The 25,155-nt window shown below is 40.8% G+C and overlaps 1 protein-coding gene across 7 annotated transcripts in view; it reads left to right on the top strand.

The window, feature by feature from the left end:
• MPPED2 (metallophosphoesterase domain containing 2) overlaps nt 1–25,155 on the top strand; it is a 199,608-nt gene that overhangs the window by 46,884 nt on the left and 127,569 nt on the right. For all 7 annotated transcript variants that reach the window (XM_049890781.1, XM_049890778.1, XM_049890783.1 and 4 more), the window contains exon 3: nt 11,094–11,275. In XM_049890781.1, coding sequence (XP_049746738.1) covers nt 11,094–11,275 — 182 coding nt within the window. The remainder of the gene's footprint in view (nt 1–11,093; nt 11,276–25,155) is intronic.

Genomic DNA, 25,155 nt, shown 5'->3' with positions numbered 1-25,155 from the left:
TGTCACCAGTTTCCAGAGTAATTAAATGTTGAGTCCACAAACTATTGTATGGGATTAATTTTGAAAGCTTGTTAAATGTTGGCACTATAAGCTTTCATATATATAAGCATTTGTCTTAGAGTGTATTTAATAATGCCCTATCTGTAGCTAATTTTTTTGGGGGGGGGCTATGGCATGACTAATTTTTTGAAAGTAAGTCTGTCAACTCAATCCAAAGTTGGAATTACAGACCATTAAAACCCAACCAAAATGGCCACACACTTTAAAGAAGGCCCATTAGCCATGCAAGTATAAAGTTACCTGCACTTCTGATAAGCAGGATTAAGTACACAATGAAGCCCATTAACAAATACTTGTGAGACATTAAGCCTTGGAAAACTTTGCTTTGATGAATTGGAAAGGTAGAGAAAGACAGTAGAATTAGTTTCCGTTTGGGTACTTTTAATACAAAAAAAATCTCGTTTAATCACAAGAGCCAGCAGTTCTTGTGGGTGCCCCACCATTTAAAAAATTAAATCCTTACTTTTTTTTTTTTAATTGTGCTTTAAGTGAAAATTTACAGTTCAAGTTAGTTTCTCATACAAAAATTTATACACACATTGTTATGCGGCCCTAGTTGCTCTCCCTATAATGTGACAGCACACTCCACCTTTCTATGCTGTATTTCCCATGTCCATTCAACCAGCTACTGTCCCTTTCTGCCTTCTCATCTTGCCTCGGGACAAGAGCTACCCATTTAATCTCATGTATCTACTTGAGCTAAGAAGCACACTCTTCACAAGTACCATTTATGTCTTATAGTCCAGTCTAATCTTTGAAGAGTTGGCTTCAGGAATGGTTTTAGTTTTGGGCTAACAGAGAGCCTGCTGGGCATGTCTTCTGGGGTCCCTCCAGGCTCACTCAGACCATTAAGTCTGGTCTGTTTACTAGAATTTGATTCTGCACCCACTTTTCTCTTGCACAGTCAGGGACTCTCTGTTGTGTTAACTGTCAGGGCAGTCATTGGTGGTAGCCTGGCACCATCTAGTTCTTCTGGTAAATCTTTGTTTTTGATGGCCCTCAGGCTCAAATGAAGACATGTTTTCAGGTGGGCCAGTGTTTGAAAGGAATCCCTGGGTGGTACAAACAGTTAATACCCTGGGCTGCTAAATGAAAGGTCGGTGGTTTAAGTTCATCCAGAGGCATCTAGGAAGAAAGGCCTGACAATCTACTTCCAAAAAATCAACCATTGCAAACCCTATGAGGCACAGTTCTCTGCTTACATACATGGGGTCCCCATGAGTTGGAATCGACTGAATGGAAACTGGTTTTTTAGTGTTTGAAAATGACCCACATTTGGCTCTTCACATTGTTTTAAAAGCAGTGTTCTCTATTTTAGAACAGAGCTCACTCTTGGATCTGTGTGTGTTGTGTTGTGTAAGAGGAGGCTGTATAGCTGAGGGATGACAGACAAAAGCAGCGGCAAAGCAGTCAGACTGGGACAAGGCCACCTCCTAGCCCTGTGACTCTGCCAAATGAAATCTTCCTAAATCTCAGTTCCCTCATTTGTAAATGAGAAAATGACAGGGCCTGTTTTTTTTATCTGCTATAAGGATTAAATGAAAATAATCCCTGTAAAGTGTATTGCACAGTACCTGCCTTCTAAATAGAAGCTGCTGTTTCTTATCATCAATATTATCATTTTCAGCCCCAAAAATCTATGTCCGTATGCAGATCAGTGATAAAAATGGGACAAGACCCAGCTACAGGAGACTTTGTCCCGTAGGATGTTGTAGCTCACCTTTGACTCCTTCCTTAGTCCTCATTTACAGTGTAATTATGATGGTTTCTGTTTACAGTGTCATCAGGTTTCTACTGCCTCTTCTTTAGATCCTCTCCTTTCTGTTCTCATTTCACCTAGCCGTGGCTTTATCAGCAGATGCTTAGGTTTTTGCAGTCAATTTCGAGCTAACCTCCTTTCCTCCAGTGCTCGCCTCCCCCCTGGTTGCCAACCACTATCACATCCTGTACAAAACCACACATCAGTTTTCCTAAAACTGGGCTTTCATTGTGGCCCTCCACCACTCTTGATGGATTGGAGGAGGGGAGTGTTTCCTGTGACCTCCAGGGTGGTTCAGGCCCCACTGGCCTGACTCTTCTGTTGTCAGGCCCCTGCCCCCACCAGCCTTTCAAACCCTTCCACTGCTCACTGTCTGGGGGATTTACTCACAAGTCTCTAAACATGCTGAGTGCTTCCACACTGCCCTTGCGGTCGCCTGGATAGCCCTTCTTTTTTGCCTCTGGATTTTCCATGCCCTGTGTCTAGTTTTGGAAACAGTGGTGGCAGTGGTTAAAAACTAAGGCTGCTAGCCAAAAGGTCGGCAGTTTGAATCCATCGGACGCTCCTTGGAAGTTCTGTGGGGCGGTTGACTCTGTCCTATAGGGTTGATATGAGAAATCGACTTGTTGGCAACTTTTTTTTTGGGGGGGGGGCAGGGGGATGTCTGGTTTTAGGTCTACTTCAAGGAGCCCAGGTGGTGCTGTGGTTTAGCGCTCGGCTGCTAACTGAAAGGTTGGTGGTTCGAATCCACCTGCTGCCCCACAGGAGAAAGATGACAGTCTGCTTCCATAAAGATTTACAGCTTTGTAAATTCTATGAGATAGTTCTACTCTGTCCTGTAGGGTCACCATGAGTTGGAATTGACTTGACTGCACGGGTTTGGTTTTGTGTGCCTGCTTCAATCCCAAGTCAAGCCCCTGCTTCAGACCTCTCTGTACTTCCTTTCCCTGAGCTCCTAAGAGTGCTAATCTTTTGTCCCAGGTATTTGTCATTGACATACTGCCTATGTGCTGTACCCACTGTAACATCTCCTGTCAGTCTTCCTAGCCCACAGGCGGTGCCAGACATTTTTCCTCAGAACTTTCACAGCACCTCACACACCCTTGGTTATAACACTTTGCACGTGGTTCCATAAATCATCTGCTTATATATCACAGGGACGATTTCAGACTAGTTTACAACAGCTGTCCCCCCAGCACTTAGCACAGTACATGGCCCATAGAAGGTATTTGATCAACGCTTGTGAAATGACTCAATGGCTGAGCAAATACCAGACATGTCAGTGAACACCTGTTGAAGAATGAATTGGCAGGTCAACTGCAGAATCTTTGAGGGGACCTCCTGTGTTGCTTTCTTCTTGATCTTCCCGTCACCTAGCATGGTACCTGGGACATAGGTGGGTGTTTAAGAAATGGTTGTTGACTGACTGCTAGACTGATTGTCCGGAATAGCAGGCACTCAGCACCATGTCATATGCCATCTTTTCTCACATGCAAGGCCAACACCCAGAACTGCAAACTGATTAGCCTGGTTGTTATGCTAGAAGTGAGGAAAACACTTAACCCTAGGCAGTACATCTCCAGTGGGATGTTTATGATTCAGCAATATGCCATCTGAGAAGCTTCAGTGGCTCACACAGTAGCTGACCTTATTGGCCCTACGCACCACAAATGGAGCTAGTAGAGGGACCGTGAATTCATATTGCATGCAGCGCGCGAAGAATTAAATTGTTGCCACTTAATATTCATTGAATGTCAGCACTGTACTTTTGTACTAGGAAAAAATAGACAAGACACACTCCGTGCGGTGGGCTTTGTTCACTGTAATTAGTTGGTGATAGAACAGTGGTGATACAGCAGTTCAGCAGTTAAAGGAAGGCAGTGCCCTTGGTACCAATGTGAATATATTTATACATCTGGTTCTGTTATGCTTTCTTACTGTGTTTCAGGACTGTTACTGTGCTGGGGCATAAACGCTCAGCTAGGAGATTCCACTAGATCACAGTTTTAGGAAAATGAGAACAGCCCCATTCCTGAAGCACTGTAGTTAAATCAGTCGTATCATCTTTGTTTTGCTATGGTAACTGATACTCTGACTTGTTTGTTTTGTTTTCCAGTAGATATACCTGGAAGTTCTGTCTATAGTCCTACTTTGCAGCTTCAGTTCTCTTTATATATAAAGTTTCACTAATTCTGATTATATTTGGTTGGTTCTGGGCTCTGTTTACCTTTGCACTGTCTGGAAAAGCAGAAAACAACATTGCAAAGAGGAAGAACGTGTTGTAAAGGGACTGAATTGCTTCCAGAGTCTTTCACAAATTAATAGTGGCATATAAGCCACGTAGCTCATCATGAGACCTCGGGGCTCATTTGGTCCTGCCCCTCCTTTCACGCCCGAGGAACAGAGGGCTCAGGAGGGAAAATGACTTGCCCAGGGTCACACACAATTGATGACAGATGAAGCACAAGATCAGAAGTCCCTGGACTCCACACCAGAGCCGTTTTTACTGTGCTCTGTTGTCTTTGTGATGAAGCTTATCTGTCAACAACGTAGTCCCTCTAAAGAGACCTGTATTTGGAAACACAGTCCGCTTGCAGTGTGACTCGATGTCCCTGAGAATGAGGAGCTCTTTTATATATTTATCAAGATCTAAAAATCAAACTTTTAAATTGTTCACTCCCCAATGAACTAAATACGCGATTTTCTGAGGTTTTAAGAGACTTTGTTCAGCTGGATAACTTACATCAGAATTGGTGGGTCAGTAAAGGGGACACTGAAACTTGGATACTTTTGACAGTGAACTCCAATAATTTTGAGCAGTCTCCCTACATATTGTTGGCTACTAAAGTTCAGGCAGTTGATTTACTGGCATTTTTAAATTTTTATCTTTTTTTTTTTTTTCACTCTTCTCCAAGTGCAGGCATAGTTTAGCTTCCAAAATTAAGTGAGTGAAAAGAAAACAGTATAGTGGAAAGGGAAGTGAACTGGAAGTTAGGAAACCTGACTTCAAGTTGTGATTCAGATTCCTCATGGGAAAATGGGTCATTTTAAACCTGATCGGTGTTTTCTAAAATGTGGGATATGTATCAGTGATGTTAGACAAGAGGCTTTTGTGTGGATGGACCGTAAATGAAATTTAATAGTAGTGTATTTATTTTAATGTCTAGCTGAAACATAAAACCAGCATATCCAGTTCATGAATTCATAAATGATATTGCTCTGAGAAACTGTAAAAACCTGCATAAAAATTGTAAGACACTTAACAAAAATTAAGTAAATAACAGTATAAGTAAGTAAGATAAAAGCCATTTAGGTGATAGCACAAGACGTGAAACACTGGATTACGTAATCTTTAAAGTCATTTCCCAATATAAAAATTTTGTTCAGGGGCAGGTTTTGCCTTCGTCTTTATCAAGCAGTGTCAATGACAGCAAAGAGCCCTGGTGGCGCAACTGATAAGTGCTCAGCTGCTAACCCAAAGTTGGCAGTTCCAACCCAGCAGCCGATCTGTGGGAGAAGAGGCCTGTCGATCTGCTCCTGTAAAGATTTCAGCCTAGGAAACCGTAGGGAGCAGTTCTACTCTGTCCTGTAGAGTTGCTATGAGTTGGAATCGACTCGGTGGCACTCAGCAACATGTCTAGGGCGGGTGGCCTAACATCACAAATACAGTTTTGGCTTTCAGCCTCTCTCAATTTTCTGAGTTAAAACGAATGCATCAATGTCACATTGAAAAACTTTTTAGAGCTATAGTGCATAAGTACACCATCACGATTTTGTAGTGGAATAGGGGATGGTAAACACATTGAAATCCTGTTAGAACGCTTTGTAAAGGCAGTAGTCCATTCTCATACTGAATTATAGGTTAGCTGTGTACATTAGGCTTTTACTGCACACGTGGTCTAGGAAGACGTTCATGTCATAGCAAACTACAGGATAACAGGTTTCCTAAAGATCTATGGATGGGGTTTGCAAAACTGTATGAATTCATTACTGGAAAAAGATAACAAATACAGCCAGAAGAGGACTCTACAGTGGAAGCATTAATGTTATATTATTTTTATGGGTTTTAAAAAAAAAAATCCCTAAAGTATCATGAATGAATAGGTGAAAATGGTGTATTTATTTGACTAGTCAATGAGATACGTAAGCATTTTGCAGTCAGTCTTCAAGGACATGATTGAAAGCTAGGCACAAAACTTGGAGACCTAATTAGAAAACATTTTAAGATGATGCTTGGGCTCTTTTGGAAAGCCCACCGGTGTGTTCAGCATTGTCGTCTCCATAGCCTGTGCTGTCATTTGTCTTTGATAAACAGCATCAGTCCATGAGTTCACATGGACCATGAGTCCAGACACTGTATGTGGAGGGGTTCTGAGCATTTGGATTGTGTCTAGGAGGAGATCACCAAGATCCTGAAGGGACTTGAATTTATGTCACAGAAGGAAAAGTTGAAGGAGCTGTGGCTGTTTCAACTAGAGAAGATTTCAAGGGATTATAAGAAATGTCTTCAAATATTTGAAAAACTGTCAAATGGAAAGGGACTGGATTCTTACTCTCTGTTATTTCAGAGTGCAGAGCTAGGAGTAAGAAGGAAGTGCCAGAAAGGAAATAAAAGTATTTATTGACTTGGACTACCTGCCCAGTACTGTACTGGGTGTTGTTCTGAACGTGATCTCCTTTCATTCTCACAAATTCCCTGGGAGGTAGCTGTTATTATCCCCTTGTAACAGAAGGGGAGGCGTAGGCTCAGATAAACTAAATGATACGACTACTACTACTAGTTAACATTTATTGAGTGCTTACTGTGTGTCAGACACTCTTCTAAATGCATTGAATACATTATCCCTTTTCACCATCACAACAATCCTATGAAATCAGAATTATTTTTAGTATTAATTTTACCGATAAGGGAACCAAGGCACAGGGGCTTAAGCTGCTTTCTTGGTGCTACACTGTTAATAAAGGTGGAGCTGGGATTCAGAGCCAGGCATTTTGGCTGTAGAGGCTAAGCATGTTTTACCCTTACATTGCTCTACTTCTCTACTTTCTGGGCATACACTCCATCGTAGGCTTAGTACTCGATAGCTTATGCCCTTGTAACACCGTAGCACATTAGGCATTATTATTCCCATTTCCTGTTTGTGGTGGTGTGCATGTTGCTATGATGCCAGAAGCTGTACCACTGGCACTTCAGATACCAGCAGGGACATTCATGGTGAACAGGTTGCAACAGAGCTTCCAGACTAAGGCTAGGAAGAACGGCCTGGTGATCTACTTTAGAAAATTAGCCCATGAAAACCCTATGGGTCAAAATAGAATATTGTCTGATATAGTGCTACAAGATGAGCCCCCTAGATTGGAAGACACTGAAAATATACAGTTTCTGTGACAGTGGACTTGAGCACACCAGTGACTGTGAAGATGGCACAGGACAGGGCAATGTTTCATTCTGTTGTATGTGGGATTACCATGAGTTGGTGCTGACTCAACGACAACAACTAACAAAAACATTTCCATTTTACATATGAGAAAAAAATGAAACTCAAATGAATTAAGTAACTTGCCGAAAGTGAATGACTCAGCTAAGATTGTATTTCAGGCTCCAGGCCAAGTATCTTTGAACCATGTCCAGCTTTCTCAGAGGTGCAGAACCTTGATCACAAACTTTCTAACAAGTAGAGCTATCAACAAGCAGGATGGGCTGCCCTGGGGAGGGAGGGTAGTGTAGAGCTCCCCTGCTCTGAAAACTTTGGAATGAAAATTTATGTCAGCTAGGCAGCGGAAGGGTAGAGGGGATTCAAGCATAATATAAAGCAATGAACAATGCCCCCTCAGGTTTTGTCCAGCCCTGGGATTTTATGATGCTGTGTTTTCTTCTCATCTTCCCATGTCATCCTGTTTTCCCTTGGGTGCACTCAAGCGTACTTACAAATCTCACTCTGGTATTTGAATCTAGCTGTGGGGGTTAGATTGCCTTGGTAAGATACTCACTTGCTAGGATATTTGACATGATGCCTTGAGAATTCAACAGCACAACAGTAAGCGATGAAGTTGTTGACTAAAGGGGAAAAAGTAGTGTGGGGGTCTTCACACAATGTGAACAGGTGGCTGTTCCACTAGCAGTCAGGGCCTCCCTTAGACATGCGTTTACAATGAAAATATCTGGCTGCCTTGACCTTTTTTTTTTTTGAGGTGTTTATCAAGTGCCCAGTGTGGGGAATAGTAATTTCCTTAGGGTTGTCTCAACTTTAATTACATCCGCTGTAACTTGACTACTGTACCTGATATCTTATTTTCAACTCTGAATGCCCTTCGGTTGAAATATCCCCCTTCCTCGGACCCCAGGTGATATTTGTCATGTTTCCTGAAGAGTGGCTCTGACATGCTGTACTGTCTTCTGAAACCATCTCTAGCCTTGTACTTAGTCCTATGAGTAGCAAAGGACATCAGTGCTTCCAGGTTAGGTGATCTGTGTAAATCCTGCATTTGTGCCTGTGTACCTATTTTTTTCCCCAACTCCCATCTTGAATCAATCCTCTATACCAAAAAAAAAAAAAAAAAAACCCATTGCCAGACTCATAGTGACTCTATAGATCAGAGTAGAACTGCCCCATAGAGCTTCCAGGTATCGGCTGGTAGATTTGAATTCCTGACCATTTGATTAACAGCCGAGCTCTTAACCACTGTGCCACAGTCCTCCGTATACCTCTCAAATGTCTACTGACTGTTTCTCATGGATCACATCAAGTTGGTGATGTCTATGGGCAAGGCTTCTCTGCTAGTTGTGCTGTCTGCTTCAGCTCCAAGCATAGAAGACACATTTTTGCACTCCCCTGTATTTTACCTTTCCTTGACCTTTATTTAATTGTGAATTCTGCTGGACACATAAATGTTTCTCTGGAGGATATGGGTAGGTGGTAAGAAGTTTGGTGTGATAAAAAAATTGACAGGTGTTTCCCATAGTCTCGAAGAGTTAATGCCCCATATGGAGCGAAGATGGAAATTGTGTGCCATGTGCTGTTTCACTGCCCTAAACTGGGTAGATTCATAGACTAGGGGCCTATTCACAGTGAGGAGTTTCTATCTGTCCTACTTCCTGTTTAATAAATGCAAAAAGATGCCCCTCTGATTGATTGGGATGGACTCCCAAAGGGTTTTGATGCAGTAACTGTGTCTAACTTAAATGAATTATAGAATGGCGGAAACATTGACTATGTCTGTACATTACCATTAGGATGAAAGCTGAAAAGGAAAGAAATATGTATACATACTTAATATATGTATAAAGTGAAATATGATGTTGAACCTATCTATATGTTTAGAAGTCCAGTGGTTGAATTGAATTTACTTTCGGATGTTGGTGGATACTCTCCTGGTAACATATGAATGCACACAGTCCCATCCTAACACTTGGTGTGGGAATATTACCTATCACTTTTAGAGGGAGACAGTCTGCTGTGGCAGGGAGTTGTCATTCATTTTCTGGGATAACTACTTTTAGACGACAGGAGATACTGGTATGCTCGGAGCCAGAAACTTGAGTTTAATAGAGTCTCGGTAATGGAAAGGAAGACACCAAACATTTTTATGTGAAAAAAAAGAGCATTGGATGGAATCAAGAAGGTGTCCAGGTGCAGATGAAATCTCAGCAAATTAGTGAGTTTTCTCTGTGGTAACAACATTATTAATTCCTAACCTTTGCAGAAAAAAAAATCCATTCATTTTATACAGAAGTTAGACTTTCTTTTTGGGTTTCCGATTAGACCCGTTGTGATAACCAGTTCGAAGTCTCTCCCTCCTTCCCTCCTTCCATTCTTTTCTCCCTTCTACCTCCTTTCCTGACAAAGAAGAAAGGATTGATTAGCCACTAACGGAAAGTGAGACTATCCAGGTTTCTTGGTGATGTCTTTATTCCCCTCTTCAAAATTGTCGTAGTTAGAACAGATTATTTCTTTAAAAAATAAATGGCAAAAAAGGAGAATTAAAGGCTGTAGAGGCAGCGAGCGCAGGGACTCTCAGGTTGAGATTTCAGTATGTTCCCTGCTGCGTTTTAGCTATCAGGGGTGGGGTTGTGATATGAAATATTGCTCCTTGTTTAATGTTTCACACTCTGATGTTTGCATTGCATATTTGCATCTCTTGTGACCTTTTCTTTGCATTTATAACTGCTTTTTTTTTTTAAACCCATAATCCAAAAGAAGTGTACATGCCGACAGAGAAATTACAGGAAACTGTCAGTGGAGAGTTAATATAGCTAAAGCGTCCTTAACTCTGCTACAAACCCCTTAAATAATTAAAACTGTATGCTTGAAGAGTCAGATTTGCATTTCTTTACCAAGTTTATTTAGTACACTTTGTTACACTCAATTAAATGAGAATGTTCTGTTTCATTTTCTTTGCCTCGGGTTGATCATTTTGCTTTTGGATTTGTATGCCCTAGTGTAATTGCACAGAGCTTAGGTCTCTAAAACTATACATATATTAATGCATATGTAGCTATATACACACCATTAAAAGGCTTCCTATTCACACTGAATAGAATCTTCGCCCAAGGCATGGGAGCATTCCGACTAACCTAAGGTGTAACAGGGACGGCAGATAATTCATCGCGGTCAAGATTGAACGACAGAGTTCTAAAATCCGTTTTTTTTTTTTTTTTTAAATGCCCTGTTATTTTGGCATACCTTCCCTTCCCACAATTTTATTGGTGAATCTCGTAGGAAAAAAGAGAAGATACAGATGCTGAAGGATTGGGGAAAGGAAATTAAATATAAGTGCGGTGTCTCTTCACATCGCAGTTGGCAAAGCATGTGCAGACTTCGCTGTAAATTAGTTCGTTGCTTAAGTTATGCATGTTTAAGAAGGAATAAATTAGTTATTCATTTCCTAATGAGTAGTGGGATCAATTGGAGCATGATGAGAGGCAAAATAGCATAATTTTGCTTCCCCATTTGAGGTTTGATATCCCTAAACTTCACCATTAATCACTCTATCCTTTTTCTGGGTTATTTCTGTCTTCACGTGTAAGATACTCTTTCCCTTTAATTTTTGTAACAGGTAAGTAAGACTTTTTGAATTGGGCCCAGTGGGGTTGTTTGATGGGTGATGCTGTCTTTTTTCCATGCAAACATTTCTCTTGTTACCAAGGGCCCTTCTGCCTTTTTGTCAGTTTATCTGGGTACGTTCACAGATAACAATCGATATGTATGTGAGATGACGATTGCAAGGGTTCTAATATGTTTAACTGTTATGGGATCTGTTATGTCTACTTTAGGGTCGACCCCATCCCATATGACACTCCAAAACCAGCGGGCCACACGCGGTTTGTCTGCATCTCAGACACACACTCCAGAACAGATGGTATCCAGATGCCTTATGGGGACATCCTTCTCCACACAGGCGATTTCACCGAGCTGGGACTGCCCTCAGAGGTTAAGAAGTTTAATGACTGGTTAGGTAAGGAATGATTGCGTTCTGGCGCCCCCAATTAACCTTTCCCGTCCGAGTGTCACTCACTGCGTCCTAATTGAATTAGAACACTTGGAAGCCAGCTCAGCCATTTCTCGTATGATATGCAGTGGTGTCTAGCTTTAATCCAATTCTGTTAATTAAAGATGAATTTTTAGATATTTAATTTTACTGTGCATCTTTCAGTGCCTGGCCTCAGCGGCTCTGGGGCAAAGGGATGGAAGACTTTGAAACCGATCTCATCTCGCTCATTCTGCTTTAATGAGGGAATTCATTGGCACGTGCGAGACCTAGAATCATATTTTTAATTCATTGGCTCTGCAATCTTTCCCAGATATTATGAGCAGAGATGTACAAATGACCTACTAGTAAGAGAACATCTCTAAGAAATGAAGGAGGATGTAAAAGTCCTTGTACGCAGGGAAGGTCCTTGGGAGCTGTCTGCTCTGAGGGGCTTTTGTAAGCGAACTGGAGAGTGTCCTGAGACCCCTGAAAAGATAAGAGGTCTTATTGTAATGCTCCCAAAACTTGGAGTATACAACTGTTCTATCCACTGTGAGGAAACCCTGGTGGCTTAGTGGTTAAGTGCTATGGCTGCTAACCAAAAGGTCCACGAGGCACTCCTTGCAAACTCTATGGGGCAGTTCTACCCTGTCTTATAGGATCAGAATTGGCGGCAACAGGTTTGATTTTTTGGTTTTTATCCGCTGTGAAGTGGGTAATGGCACCTTTGTGGTTGCTGTAGGAGCACCCACAGATTAGGGCTATAGCAAAATGTTGGATTCTAGGTTAGGCAGCTGCCAAAAATTAGCATTACAAGTCAATTCTGGGTTGTTGCCAGCTAGATTACAAGACAGATCTTTTTAAGAATCCTCTTAGGTGAGGGGAAGAAGTGCAAGGTTTCTGAGATTCTAACGTCACTAAAGAATTACACAGCAAAGAGTAGACATCCCTCCTGATGAATAATACCATAAAATGCGTCAGCCAACAAAAATTACTTAGGAAATTTTGGCAGAGACCTTAAATTTTCTTTTTCCTCAAACTAAAGCAGAATTTGAGAACATTTTTTAAATTATTGATTAAATCATAAAGTATATGTTTTAATAGAAAAACAAGATTCATGAAAAGCAGTTAAAATATGGTTTTAAAAATAAACAGTAAGCCTCACAAATGATGTGACTGTTTTGCTTTTTCATATGACCTTGCACATCTGTTCGTATTTTATATAGTTGGCATCAGAGGACATGTCTGTTCTTTTACTTTTACTTCGCTTAATAGTATTGGTAAACTTTTAAATGTTTTTGTGTCATTTTCGTATTTACAAGTAGTCCCCAACTTACGACGGGGGTTCTGTTCAGACCACGCTGTTGTAAGTTGGTTCTAATGTAAGTTGAAAACCTCATTTTAGTTGTTATTTCAAAAGAAGGTAGTGTTTTGAATAGTAAATTATAAGATTGAACATCTGCAAATGAACATCTGAGAATGATAACATCAACAAATTACATGGTGCAACATTGCATGTAGTACATATTACTGTGATAAGATGTACAAAAACAACTGGACGTCGGAGGTGCAGTACATTGTAACTTGAATATGTCGTAAGTCAGGGACTACCCGTATACTTTTTTAATAGCAGCATGACATTCATATTGTTTACTCTGCCCTTGTTTAATATGACATCCCTCTAAAGATGAACATTTTAATGGGTATCAGTTTTTCCTCTGGTAGGTAGCACTGAAATGTACATTTCTGTATGTATGTGTCTTCTTGTTTCCGTTGACTTATTTCTCAGGATAAAATACTATCTATGAGTTAAATTACTAAGTCAAAAGGTATAGAATTCTTTAGGGTTCTTGCAGCATATTGCCACCTTGCTTTCCAAGGGGATCGTAGCCATTTACTTCATTAGCAGTGCATGAATTTACTAATTTTACCAAGATCTTGGCAGCACTGGGTGTTGGGGCTTTAAATCTTGTGCTGTTTTAGTAGGTATTCAGTCATCTCATTTAAAAGAGCAAGCTATCTTAAATATCGTTTAGCATAATCTCCTCATTTTTTTACAGGTGAAACAGAGATGCAGAGAAGTTAAGTGACTTTCTCAGAGTGTGGTGGTGGCAGAGTTGGGTCTATAACCCCTATCATTTCACTTTTCCTCTTTCACTCTGAAAAGTTTGCAGTTAAACTTTATTTGCAATTTAATTGCAAGCTTATTTGCAATTAAATGAATTTTAACAACTCTGATTTATGAACTATCAGCAGACAAGATGATTTTGGGGTGAACTTGACAATTTTAAACTATTCTGTGACAACTGAATCTCAACACAGAAATTATCTAGCAGCATTGATAATATTGATTGCTAAAGAAAGAGAATAGTACGATGGGAAGTCTTTATAGAAATACAAGCCAGGAGAGATCCTAGTTATAATCTTGTTTAGCCACTGACATTGGGCAACTGAGTTAAGCCTCAGTAGGGGTTAATACTGTCTGTCTTTCTGGATTGTTGTGCAGATTAATCAGTAAATGGTGGCTGGTAGTAAGTTTCTGTGGGCCATTAATAATTGAATGGGCAATGTGGGGAATGAACCATCTACAGATATTTAAAGAGTAAAAACAAGAAGGGGTCAGAGGCATTATTGAGTAGATTAGAAGTAAACAACGGGAGATTTTATAAGGGAAAGCACTCCATAAATGGAAATGTGCCGTAACTAAGGAAATCAAATGATAAGGAAATACCATGCTAAGGCCTAGCTGCACGGTCAGTCCCTTCTCCTTTCTTTTCCCCTCTGATCCTGTGAAGCAGGAAGAAGAGGTCTCCGCAGGGGGTGCAGAATGTGAGGCCAAAGAGAGCCCTGGGGGTATGGGTGGAGAAGTCAGAATCCCATGGAGAAGGCCCAGAATAGCTCCCTGTTGCCTGGGCAACCTCATGGTGCTCAGAGGGTAAGAAATGGTGTGTGATTACACTCTACTACTTGGCTCAATCACCTCTCACCTGAGTTCTGCTTTCCAGCAAGAGCTGCCAAGCAGCCTGGCAGAGTGGAGTCACAGGTCAGATCTGTCTAGGGCTTTTGCCATAATGGGGCATCCAACCCACTGGCATGGGTCTCACAGAGTTGGCAGGTATAGGTATCCCCCGCTTTTCGAAAGTTCGCTTTACGCCCCTTCACTTTTACAAAAAACCTACATTAGTACGTGTTTTCACCAACCGAAAGAAATCGGAATAGTCGCTTTTACAAAAAAAAAAGGTGAAAAGCGGAAATAGCGTTCATTCAGCCTTTGTTTTGCAGCAAGCCATTAAAGCGGCAGCGCACGCCCTGAGCAACCAGAGTGGTGGTGTCAAGCTCCTTTCTGGGGAACTACATTCAGCATTCCTGCTTTTTATTATATGCTGCCATTGTTTTAGGTTTTATATGTTATATGTGATTTGGTAGGTATTTTTTGGATCCAAGAACGCTCAAAAAATTTCGCATATAAATTAACGGTAATTACTTCTTCGCTTTATGCTTTATGCAGCCATTTTGGTTTGAAAGGTTTCATAGGAACGCTCTACTTTAGAATAGTGGGGAGTGGCTGGGGGGATCCTTGGAGTACAATGAGCCTCTAATTGATTTCTACCTTTCTGTTTGAGTCCCTGGGTTGTACAAACTATTAAAGGACACTGAAAGGTTGAAGGTTTGAAACCACTCAGAGACACCTCAGAAGAAAGGTCTGGCTATCTACTTCTGAAAAATTAGCCCTTGAAAACCCAGTGGAGCACAATTCTACTCTGACACACTTGGGATCACCTTGACTTGGAATCAACTCCTTGGCAACTGGCTTGGTTTTGTTTGTTCTTAGTGTAGGCTCTACTGATTATCGGAAGCAACTGGGACCATCCCCCAAGCTCCTTTACACTCTCAGCAGCTACTCTTTGCTTCTACTACAGTCCAGGTACTCCTCTATTCCCATAACAATCATTTTACAGATGAGCAGCTGAAACTCAAATGGGTTAACTTAGCCAAGGTCATTTAGCAGATAAGAAGCTCAGAGGGGCTAAGTAACTCATTCAGTTTTACACAAGTAGTGAACCCAGGGCCAGCTGACCCCAAACCTTATCTCCTTTATCATTCCATGATATTATGAGTGGTTTGTGGCAAGTGGGAAGCTTGCAGATTTTAGGCTTAAGCTAGAAGAAATGCTGTAACTCCTAGCAGCTTCTTGTGGAAGTTGAATAGCTGTTTGCCCCTGTGCTGTTATTTGAAAGATGTGTTTAAAAGCCCTGCTGGTCTTGAATCTCTCCCTGACTTACCAACTGCAGGGCCTGAGAAACTCATCATGAGTTCCCTGTTGGCTCAGAGATGCTGGGGCCTGGTTAATATGTGCATATGTCACCTGGCAGGTGTAACACACAAAAGTATTAATACAGGTAATTTATGAGATAAGCTAGCTCAGTGCAGAGTCATAAGAAGATAGAATTCAAACCAGTTACAATCAAGGACTGTAACAGTAGTGTATCATGTGAAGATTAAGAGCAGCTGGGAAAGCCCAGCTTTAAATTCTCTACTTTTGATAAGTTGCTTGAACTCCCTGTCTTGATTTCCTCATTTGTAAAATGGGCATAATAATAATAATGATTCTGTGTGGTTGTCATGAGCATGGACTGTGTGATAAAGCTGTGATAAAGCACAGCGACTGGCCTGTAGCAAGCATTCAACAAACAGGGTACAGGGAGACAAGCAAGCCAGCAACACAGGATCCAAAATGCAGAAACTAAAAGAGACTGTGCATTTCATTATAATACTTTACTACTTCTTCTCGAGCCACCCTTTGAAATCTTCCAGTTCTTCCATTTGCTTTAGCTACTCTGCATTCAAGGGCAAATTTCAAAGTCTCTTCTGACATCCATTTTGGTCTTTTCTTTCTTTCCTGTCTTTTAAATAACCTTTTGCTTTCTTTATGTTTGACGTCCTTGATGTTTTCCCACAACTCATCAAGTCTTTGGTCCTAGTGTTCAGTGTGTCAAATCTATTCTTGAGATAGTCTCTGAATTCAGGTGGGATATACTGAGACCCTGGTGGCATAATGGTTAAGAGCACATTTGCTAACCAAAAGGTCAGCAGTTTGAACCCACCAGCTGCTCCTTGGAAACCCTAGGGGACAGTTCTACTCTGTCCTGTAGGGTCGCTATGAATTAGAGTCAACTTAACAGCAACAAGTTTGATTTTTGCTTTTTAATCCAAAAGGGAAAAACACACTCAACATTTCTCAAGCTGAAAGAACAAACTGAAGACAAAATTCAAGCCTCAAGTGGCAATATGGAAGGATTCTATGGACCAAATATTGAACGATGCAAGAAGCATCAAAAGAAGTGGAAGGAATACACAGAGTCACTCTAACAAAAAGAATTGGTTGATGTTCAACCCTCTTAGGAGGTAGTATATGATCAAGAACCGATGGTACTGAAGGAAGAAGTCAAAGCTTCCCTGAAAACAGGCAGAAAACAAGGCCCCAGGAATTGGCAGAATGCCAACTGAGATGTTTCAATAAATGGATGCAACAGCAGAAGCACTCACTTGTCTATGCCAAGAAATTTGGAAGACAAATACCTGGCCAACTGACTGAAAGAGATCCCTATTTGTGCTCGTTACAAAGAAAGGTGATCCAACTGAATGCAGGAATTATCAAACAATATTTTTAATATCACACACAAGTGAATTTTGCTGAAGATGGTTAAAAAGTGATTGCAGCAGTACATCGGCAGGGAACTGCCAGAAATTCAAGCTGGATTCAGAAAAGGATGTGGAGCGAGGAATAGCATTGCTGCTGTCAGATGGATCTTGGCTAAAAGCAGAGAATACCAGAAAGATGTTTATCTATGTTTTGTTGACTATGCAAAGGCATTCAACTGTGTGGATCACAACAAATTATGGATAACACTGCGATGAATGGAAATGCCAAAATACTTAATTGTGCTCATGCAGAACCTGTACATAGATTAAGAGGCAGTTGTTCGAAAAGAACAAGAGGATACGGCATACTTTAAAGTCAAAAAAGTTGTGTGTCAGGGTTATATCCTTTCACCATACTTATTCTATCTGTGTGCTGACCAAATAATCCAAGAAGCTGGAATTTATAAAGAAGAACATGACATCAAGATTAGAGGATGACTCGTTAACAACCTGCGATATTCAGATGACACAGCCTTACTTGATGAAAGTGAAGAGGACTTGAAGCACTTACTGATGAAGATCAAAGACTATAGCCTTCAGTATAGGTTGTACTTCAGGTTCAAGAAAACAGAAATCCTCACAACTGGACCAATAAACAACATCATGATAAACAGAGATTTCATTTTACTTGGATCCACAATGAATGCCCATGAAATCAGAAGTCAAGAAATCAAACGACATATTGCTTTGGACAATTCTGCTGCAAAAGACCTCTTTAAAGTGTTAAAAAGCAGAGAGATGTCACTTTGAGGACTAAGGTGCACGTGACCCAAGCCATGGTATTTTCAGTGGCCTCGTATGTGCGAAAGCTGGGCAATGAATAAGGAAGAAGGAAGAAGAATTAATAGCTGCGTTATGGTGTTGGTGAAGAATATTGAGTGTACCATGGACTGCCAGAAGAACAAACAAATCTGCCTCGGAAGAAGTACAGCCAGAATGCCTCTTAGAAGAGAGGATGGTGATAACTTTGTCTCGCTTACTCTGAACGTGTTATCAGGTGAGACCAGTCCCTGGAGAAGGACATCATGCTTGGTAAAGTAGAGAGTGAGGGAGAAAGAGGAAGACCCTCAATGAGGTGCATTGACACAGTGGTTGCAACAGTGGACTCAAGCATAACAAGGATTGTGAAGATGGCACAGGACCAGGTGATGTTTTGCTCTTTTGTGCATGGGGTTGCCGTGAGTTGGAACTGACTCGATGGCACCTAACAACAACAACGGAAGGGACTGGCACTTTGGTTTTAAAGTAGGATTCAGAATGTAAGAGGGAGCACCAAGAGCTGTATGAATAAAGGCTGAAAACAAGCCAGCTGCTCTTTTTACAATTATACTAACTAGACAGAAAGTTAGACCCTAAAGAAGCTTTGGAACTCATGAGCCTCACCCCCTATGATAAAGGAGGTCACTGAGTCTGACAGATTGAATGAATTGCCCAGGGTAAGTCAGATAATTGATGGCCAAGTTGGGACTGGAGTTTGGCCTGGGGGTTAGAGGGTGAACATGTATCGGTTATGAGTGCTAGAGTCTAGATACTTTACCCCCGTCCCCATTTCATATGTCATTTCATGCCATCATCACAATAACTTAAGAAGTGGGTATTATTAACCTCTTCTTTACTCTTAAGGAAACTGAGCCTTAGGAAAGTAAACTTACCTAAGATCACACAATGACGAGATGACCCCAGGACATGAATCTAGGTCCATGAGACTCCAAGTCCCAGGCAATATTCTCTTATCCTTCTCTAGTCCCAGTCTGGAATTTGGGATCCTTGTTGGAGTGACCACAACCTGGGTAATCCATGGTAATTTGAATAACCACCTCCCTTAATATACACACACATACCAGTGTCTAAGGTAGGTTTACTTCATGCTAAAGCTATTTTCTGGCACAGCCTTTGTATATGAGTTGGTCACTGGGAGGTGGGCGAGCATTCTTACCATTTGATATGAACAATTCCAGTGGTGGTGAATATGACAAACCAAATACTTATGAAATCCTGTGGAGCAGTTCTACTCTGTAATACATGGGGTCACCATGAGTTGGAATTGCCTTGATGGCAATGGGTTAAATACCTGTGAGGAACACCGAAAACATAGCCAATCATGTAAGCTCAAAAGAATAGTATATTATGTTGTGACATTAGCATTTCATTCCACCAGACATTCCTTAAAGTGAGTAGCCACTGACGTGAGCCTGGAAATCTTGCCTTATGTGGGCAGGTATCTTCCACTTATGAACACTTAAATTATAAATGACCAGTATGCTACTGCCCCAGTGGTCCCTCCAGAATCTCTACCACAGCTTGAAGAATGCAACCATAAATCCTATTTCTTCCTCTCTGAGGGTGCGACCAGAATCTCCATTTTCTGCTTCTCGCCAGTCTGGCTGATCTCACATCCCAGTTTTCTGTCACCGTGAACCATCTGCTCCTCCTCCCCCTAGCTTCTGCTCATAGTGCTGGTTTCAAGAGAACCTGACTGAGGTCCAAGAGGAGAGGCGACTTCTTTAAGAACTTACTGAGATGAAATTCATATAACATAAAACGTTTTAAAATGGACACTTCGCTGACCTTTAGCACACTCACAATGTTGTGCCACCAAGTTACCTGTAGCTCAGATATGCTACAGGTACATCATGTATAGGCTCTGGTGAGCCACCCAACCATTGTAACATTTTCCTTTTTAGCTTGGCAAAAATACATCCCTCTCAGAAGCCAGCACAACTTGTACAAGGCAAGGTCATGGAAGCTCCATAGACACATCCAAACTCCTGAGGGATCAAATTGCTGGGCCGAGGGCTGTGGGGATCATGGTCTTGGAGAACATCTAGCTCAATTGGCATGACATAGTTGATAAAGAAAATGTTCTACATTCTACTTTTGTGAGTAACATCTGGGGTCTTAAAAGCCAGTGAGCGACCATTTGGTTACCCCACTGATCTCACCTCTTCAGGGGCAAGGGAGAATGAAGAAAATTAAAGATAGATGGGAAAGATTAGTCCAAAGGACCTCCACCAGACTGAATCCAGTACAACTAGACGGTGCCTGGCTACCACCACTGACTGCTTTGACAGGGATCACGATAGAGGGTCCCAGATAGAGCTGGAGAAAAACATAGAACAAAATACTAAGTCCCAAAAAAAGACCAGACTTACTGGCCTGACAGAGACTGGAGAAACCCTGAGCGTATGGCCCCCGGACACCCTTTTGCTCAGTAATGAGGTCACTCCCAAGGTTCATTCTTCAGCCAAAGATTAGACAGACCCATGAAGTGAAACAAGACTAAAGGGGCACACTAACCCAGGGGCAAGGACTAGGGGCAAGGAGGGCCAAGAAAGCTGATAAAAGGGAACCCAAGGCCGAAAAAGGAGGGTGTTGACATGTCGTGAAATTGTTAACTAATGTTATAAAACAGTATGTGCACTAACTGTTTAATGAGAAACCAGTTTGTTCTATAAACCTTCATCTAAAGTACAGTAAAGAAAAAATTAAAAAAAAAAATGCATTCCTGTCAAAAGTACGCTCGTCACAGAGGCTAATCATGGGCGGGGAGATAGGGAATTACTGCTTAGCAGGTACAGAGTTTCTGTTTGGGTGAGGTGAAAAAATTCTGGAAATAAATAATGGTGATTGTTGTATAACATTGTAAATTTGATTGATACCACTAGATGATTAAAATGGAAAATTTTATGTTATTCATATCTGACCACAATAACAAAGTAAATTTGTCAACTACAAGTTCCCTATCAGTTAAAAAGTGATGATTTTTAATGCATTTTGGCAAATAATGAACACCAGTGGTTTCTAATACCACTTACCCTAAAGGTACATTTTATGAAGCATTGGACCTTGTGTGGTCTTCCTTCACTTTGCGCCTACATTCTTCCTACTTCTGCCTGTTCGATATTCTTTACTGTTCGTTCATTTCATCTCTGCTGTCCTCTTCTCTTTGGAATACTTTTGGTAGCCTTCTTTTTGACTAGCGCGTATATTCTCATGGATACGGCACAAATGGGCAGTTGCTGTCGAGTTGACCCTGACTCCTGGCAAGCCCACGTGTGTCAGAGAGGAACCGTGTTCCATAGGGTTTTCATAGGTTGCTAATTTTTTGGAAGTAGCTTGCCAGACCTTTCTTCCAAGGAGCCTCTTGGTACACTAGAACCTCCAGCCTTTCAGTTAGCAGCCATGTATGTTAATTATTCACATTACCCAGGGACTCCATATAGGGTTTATTGTTGTTGTCGGATGCCATCAAGCCTATTCCGACTCATGACTGCACGTCCACCATCTGATTTCCAACCTTCAAATACCCACACCACATTTCTTCTCATTCCCCAAATGCAACATGCCCTTTACCACCTCTTTCCCTTTGGCAAACTCTTTTCCCTCTTATTGGAATGACCTTCTCCCCCTGGAGAACTCACTCATCCTTTATGACCCATCTCAAATATTACATCCTCTATGCAATCTTCGGAAACCCTGGTGGGATAGTGGTTAAGAGCTACAGCTGCTAACCAAAAGGTTGGCAGTTTTAATCTATCAGGTGCTCCTTGGAAATGATGTGAGGCAGCTTTGCTCTGTCCTGTAGGGTCACTGTGAATCAGAAGCCACTCGATGGTAGCGGGTTTTGATTTGGATGCACCCTTCACTGACTCTCCTTCACAGTTAATTGCTTCCCTTAATGCATTGGTCAGACATCTGTGTAGCACTTCCCATGGTTAGACACTGGTGTATGTTTCTGTCTCCCATAGTAGAAAACAGTATGTGCTTAAAGAGTGCTTTTTATATACTCAGTTCTGTATATAGGGCCTGGAGCATAGTTGGTGCACATAAATGTTTGTTGAATCATTGAGGGAATGAGGGGATGTAAAGGTACAAGACTTTCTATCTGTGCTTTTCACCCGAACTTTAAAATTATGTAATACTGTGTGTAATTATATAGCACTGGGTGTATATGGGAACCCTGGTAGCGTAGTGGTTAAGTGCTGTGGCTGCTAACCAAAGGATACACAGTTTGAATCCACCAGGAGCTCCTTGGAAACTCTGTGGGTAGTTCTACTCTGTCCTGTAGGGTCATGGCTATGAGCCAGAATCGACTCGAGGATAACGGGTTTGGTTTTTTTTTTTTATGTGTATATAGTGTCTTGTACTTCCTTCCATTCTGCTTGCTTTCTTTCCCTTCCCTTCCATTTTTCTTTCGTTTCTTTTCCTTTTATCCTGAGTGAATTTATAACATCCACTTGGCTATTGTTGATGACTCATACATGCTCTGCAGAAATACTTAAGAAGGCTTTTTTTGTTGTTTTGTTTTCTGTATTATAATTAGAAAGTTAGGTTCTTGGGTGGTCTGTTCTTTCAACAGAAAGTTTATATATAACAATCTAGCCAGTCAAAAATCCCTTTCAATACAGCACCAATGCCGTGAACTTCTAATTATGGCTTTCCTTTGGTCTGGATTGTCATTTAAGAGCTCTAAGCTTCAATATCTCCCAAGACTAGAAGGGAAAAAAAATGCTTCTAAGAAAATATCAAGAAGAGTGCTGTTCGTGTTTGTTGGGGCACTGTATTAGACCTAGTTATAATTTTTTTTATAATGGAGTGTGACTGTAACAAACATCCCAGATTGGAGACATACAAAATCAATTTTGGCCCTTTTGGAATAATCATACTGGAAGACTGTGCCCTATTTCCAGTGATTCTTCTGTTGGCCCAGAGTTCTGGAGTGGGTCTCTAGGAAAAGCTTCCACAGCCTGAGTTACTTATTTTATTTTTATAATACACATAATAGATGTTTATTCCTGATAACTTAGGAAATAAAGGTAAGTGGGGAGAAGAAAACAAAATGACCCAAGACCAAACATAACCACTGTTAACATTTTAATGTGTATCTTGATAGAATATTTTCTATTGATATGCACACACACACATATTAAAAAAAAAACAAAATAGAGGTCTTACAGTAGTACTGTTCTGTACATTGTTTTTCTTCCTAACTATACATTATGAACAACTGTTCCATCAAAAAACATGACTGTACTACTTTTTCTCAAAAGAATATTTTCATTATAAACAAAATGCATATACATGATAGAAATTTAAATATTTGCAAGTGTACAGAGTAGAAAATATACATTCCTCTATAATCCGATCTTCAGAGAAATTATTATTTGAGATATAGCATTTTGGACATTTTTCTTCTTTATATTTCTATTTTGAGTATTCTCAAGTAGCAGCAAATCTCTACCCATTGGGGGCTTTTTGTTTAACAACTATTTTTTTAGAACTAATAGAGCTCTGCATATTATTCTGTAAGTTAAAGAAAAAGGAACACATCCTGCACATCCATTTGTGCTAGCATAACGTTCTGTCCTATGAATATACTCTGATTTATTTAGCCAGATTTCTAACGCTGGACACTTAACGTTGTTTCCATTCTTTTGTTATTATATGCACAGGGGTACAATGAACATCCTTATTGCTGTCTCTTTGCAAACATCCTTAATTATTTTTGTAGAATATATTCCTAAAAGTGAATTGTTGTTTCAAACAATGTGGCTTTTTTTAAAGTTTTTATTACATATCGTTCAATTTTCCTTTCTAAAGATGGCCCTTTCTCTTTAATACTCTCAGTGGCTTTGAGATTGGTGTCACATGTTTTTGAATATCCTCAGTGGCAGCAAATCTTCACACTTCAAAGGCTTTTTAAAGATGACTACAAACTCTTCTTCCTAATTGTGAGAGCTTATTTGCTTATTGTGTAAAAAAAAAAAAAAGTAAATGATACAAAAAAAAGATCACTAGTAAATTCTATCATTCATAGATAACTACTATACCTGTTCCTCACTTATCTACTATCTCATTATTTGACACTTTGCATTTAAAACAGTAGTAAGAAATCTACTCTGACTATTTTATGCATTAATAATACGTGTTGAATGCTGAGGTGCCAGGCAAGAGCAACGCTGGCTGTGATGGTTAAGGTTATTGTCAATTTGGCTGGGCCATGATTCTCAGTGGCTTGTCAGTTATGTAATGATATAATTTGGCAGTTATGTAATGATGTAATTTGGCAGTGATATAATGATGTAGTCATCCTCCATCTTCTGATCTAATGTGGCCATCTTCCATTTTCGTATAAAGCTGATTTTCGCATAATGACTTGGTCTTTGGAACCTAACCATGCCAATAAATGAGGAATGAGAGTATTAACAATTGTTATGTGTCCTGTTGTGTGGTATGTGTGTGTGTTGATGTATCCAATGATAGTATGGTTTAAGATTAAGACCATGCGTACTGAATTAAGTCTGCTTGAATCCTGGTTAATCCTGTGGTCTTCAGCTTATTCATCTATAAATGGAGAATTACTAATGCTTATATTACCTGACCTACAAGGACTGTTGTGAGGTTAAACAAGATAAAGGGCACAAACAGTGAATGGTCAGTGAATGTTGTCTGCTACTATTAATGCTATTCAAGCCTGCCAGGACTCCTTCCTGTCCTGGTGGTAGGTTCCTTCACTCCCCAGGAGGGCAAAAGATGGAGAGATGTGGGGAAGAGAGAATTTCAGTGAAGGTGGCCTTATAGGTGCTTGTCCCGCAGTGCACCTCTGGTTCATGGGGGTCCACTCTGCCTGTGGTGTACAGGAAAAGATGAGCACCATGGCCCTGCCTGGTCACCAAAAACTTCATGCTGTCACCTTTCCAAGCACCCAGACCAAACACCCACAGACTATCTTTCAGACTCTAATTAACCTCTGAACCACACACATCAGGGGGCCAGGCCTCCCCTTTCCTGACCTTGTCCTCAGTCTTCTGTCAGCTCCCCCTCTTCGCCTCACTTTAATCTGGCCTACTCTCTCCCCTCCAGTGTCTTCTCCTCTCCTCCAGACACCATCCCTGCCCACCAGCTCATGGTTACAAACTCTAGGATACTAGGCTTTAGCCAGGTATCTATGACAGTTTTCAATCTTGTTTTAAAGTCTTAAACATAATACTTTCCAGGTAGGGTTTGCACAGTTGAGCCTTCTAATTTTTTTAAACAACCAAAAGTTATTGGGACCTGGGTCTTGTGAATAAGATGGGTGGGCAAGTTGGGATATACCATTTAGAATAAAAATAGTGATGTGATAGAATGGTGATTGCTCTTGAGAAGGGCCCATAGCAATT

Source organism: Elephas maximus, chromosome 7, assembly GCF_024166365.1.
Source record: "Elephas maximus indicus isolate mEleMax1 chromosome 7, mEleMax1 primary haplotype, whole genome shotgun sequence".
NCBI lineage: Eukaryota > Metazoa > Chordata > Mammalia > Proboscidea > Elephantidae > Elephas > Elephas maximus.
This window is presented reverse-complemented; position numbering and strand designations above follow the sequence as displayed.